Source organism: Austrofundulus limnaeus, unplaced genomic scaffold (genome assembly GCF_001266775.1).
Source record: "Austrofundulus limnaeus strain Quisiro unplaced genomic scaffold, Austrofundulus_limnaeus-1.0 Scaffold245, whole genome shotgun sequence".
Classification (NCBI taxonomy): Eukaryota; Metazoa; Chordata; class Actinopteri; order Cyprinodontiformes; family Rivulidae; genus Austrofundulus; species Austrofundulus limnaeus.
The window spans coordinates 241,618-244,659 of NW_013952647.1; the positions used below are offsets into that span (position 1 = coordinate 241,618).

General features: G+C 37.9%; 1 protein-coding gene across 1 annotated transcript in view; it reads right to left on the reverse strand.

Annotated features, from left to right (window-relative positions):
• tomm70a (translocase of outer mitochondrial membrane 70 homolog A (S. cerevisiae)) overlaps window positions 1-2,837 on the reverse strand; it is a 24,388-nt gene extending 21,551 nt beyond the window's left edge. Inside the window, exon 1 of the mRNA XM_014020239.1 lies at window positions 2,566-2,837. Within this exon, the coding sequence (XP_013875693.1) occupies window positions 2,566-2,790 (225 nt within the window). The 5' untranslated portion in view covers window positions 2,791-2,837. The remainder of the gene's footprint in view (window positions 1-2,565) is intronic.
• Window positions 2,838-3,042: the final 205 nt, after the last annotated feature.

A 3,042-nucleotide genomic window follows, 5' to 3' on the forward strand; every position in this document is an offset into this window, starting at 1 on the left:
GTCCAAGATTAACCTTCAGGGTGGATATAGCTCGCTCACACCGAGGACCTATCCACATCATCATTTACCCAGAATGCTTTGTGTGTAAATAAAATGGCTCCGTTTTAAAATATATTTTTAAAAATTTACAAAACTAAACAGCCTACAGTATTTTTACAGTCTTTATTTTACAGTTAAAATATATGTTCATCAAATAAAGTCTAATGTTACAACTAATCAGGGATCCCTTTAAGACTATGGACACAACAAGAACCATTTACATGACTTCATCTTTTTCTAAACTGACTGACATAGTTCTGTATTTGTAAAATGAAATGAGAACAGAGTGAGAAAATACACAACAATGAAAGAAAGATTTGATCTCATCTGTTTGCAGACAAAATTAACAGTTTTTAATCTGACAGCAAAGCCTACTTAGTGGTTTCACTCTGTGAAAAATACAACCGCCACATTAAATGTACTTTGTCTTCATTTGTCTATCAGCTTAATATTTTAAGATACAACTGATTGGTTTTAGTTAAAATTTAAAAGTCATAATTTTTTTGGAATCAACACAATTTAAAAGGGCCTCCAGAACTAATCAACTTTAACCAACACAAACCTGACCAACTCAGTCAGTTTTACAGACACTGAGCTAATATTTGATGTTAGTAGCTGAGAGTCATCCCCAACAAATACTGAGCGCTAACAGCTCACAACATCTTGCAAGGAATGCCAGACCATCATTGATTTATTGTGAGAACTGAATATATTCACTCTGCATCTTTCTCTTCACTGGTTTTTCATAAGGAAAGTATTTCTCCAAGCTTCTCTCCCTCTCTGGTTATTTAATCTAGTAGCTAAGAGGGCACAGAGTTGTGCATACTGCTCTTCACTACACCACAGGGTCACAACTTTGGACAAAAACAATTTAACTTCTACAAAAAAGAACAGAAAATACGGTAGATTCTCAGTCATCCAAACAACTCAGATTCTAGAGGGGAAGTCTGCAACTTATGTGAGCTCTATTAATGTGGTCATTAAAACAACTGTAAAACCTGGAGCTCCTTCAGCAGTAGGACCTGAAAACTGAAGATTCAGATTCAAATTCAAAGTGTTTATTGTCATGTAAGAAATACGTGGTCAATAACGGCTGAAGTCAGATGAAAACACCAGTGTTAAATAAAATGATCTGTGATAAGAAATAAATGCCATACAATATCAGAATTCTGGAGTGGGGGTTTATTCTGCCACGGACTGGCAAGTCAAACCACACACTGGGAGTCAAACAGGAAATGGACCGGTATATATATACAGGATCTTCAATGCCTGAGTTCGCCCCCTGCTGGCCTACAGCTGAATCACAGGCATTCATACAAACCACACTTAATCTAATGTTAATACAGCTTTAATTATGTGTTGTTATAATTCGGACATGTATCTACCTAATTTAATTAACACATAATTATAACAAACATTATAAAAGTATTATAAAATAAGGAAACCCTAATACTCTGGTGTTGTTTATAATCAGTACTAAGCCATAATAACTATAAATTTCTTCAGTCATATGCACAGATGAAAAACATGTTTCCCTGAGCAACGAAATGAAAGCTGAAAGCTCTGCCTATAAAAGGTTTCTTGGAACATCAAGCAAAATGAGGTGATAAAAGGGCAAAGAGATTATTTTAAAAAGAGTTATAAGCCATGAAAGGTTTTTAGTAAGTTATTAGAAGGATTTTTGAACTAAAATCTCTATTAAAAACCACTGTAGCAATGCTAAAACAGGAGAAATGTGATCGGTTTGCAGATATCTGGAGCAACATAGTAATATTTGAATACTCAAAATAATATGCAAACATGTCACAAATGCATGCCATGCACCACTTTTTTTTCTTCCTCATAACTCTGGAACAAGATGCTTCTGATCTCTGAGGTACAAAAATGAAATAAATGTTTATGTAAAGCTGTAATTACTGAAGCGCCGTGCGTCCCAACAGGAATTAACACACCCATTGTCAACATGTGTGCCTTTAAATTGAAAGGTGGCTAAGATGTCAGTGTTCATTACATTTCAAATTAATGTAGTTTTAACAGAAAAACAAGCAGATTTTGTTCAGTTATACTGAAAACAGGTTTTACAAGAGCAGATCTTAAGTTAAGCCTGGTTTAAATCGGCAGCTTTGACTCTGCAACCTGTGTTAGCCTGTTAGCATGCGCCTAAACTTATCTTTACTCAAACGTTTGGCATGCTGTTATTTATAATTCATTTAAAAATTATTAAGCCAGCAGTGTGTTCAAGCAGTTTATATAAGATTAGTGCTTAATGTGTCTGACATTAGACAACCAGAACCATGCTAGCTGTGTTAGCAAGACAGCTAACTAGCAAAGGTTAATCCACCCCGGCGGCCTAGCGCTTGTGAAGGCAGCTGTCACTACTGCGTCGGGATCTTCAGGTGTCCTTGACAGAAGTTCAAGACACTGACATTAAAAATATTCAGACGTATACAGAGACCGTGCTCATTTAAGTAGAATCAAATAAAAGACAAAGCCCCGAGGAGTCCTAACGCAGTCCAGTAACAGTACCATGCTCTCCTCCTCTCGATTGGCTCCGTCTTGGCCCTGCACCGGACTGGCGCTGCCTTCTGGGGTTTTCCGTTCCCCGGTCCTTTTAGTTTCCTTCCTCCGGCTGCGGTTCCACAGGTAAACCGCCCCAACACCGAGCACGATGGGAGTCCCGACTAACAGCGCCAACTGCCAGCGGGGTAATCCAGTCCCCGACTGGGGCTCCACTGGCTTGGAAGCTGCCATGATCTACACGAAATTTAGCAACAGTGTTAGCCAACCCTGAACCAGCAGCGCGTGAGCTGCGGAGAATTTCTTCTTCTGCGGATCTAATTATGATAGCGTGAAAAATACAATGCCGCCCTCTACAGGCACGGCGAGGCACTGGATTTGATTTAAGATGTTTCTTTCTCTTTATTTTTTCTTGAAAAAAGACTTGTTGGAAAGAAATTACTAGTTCAGTTGAGCTATTTCTGTAAATAAATTTAGTTATATTAC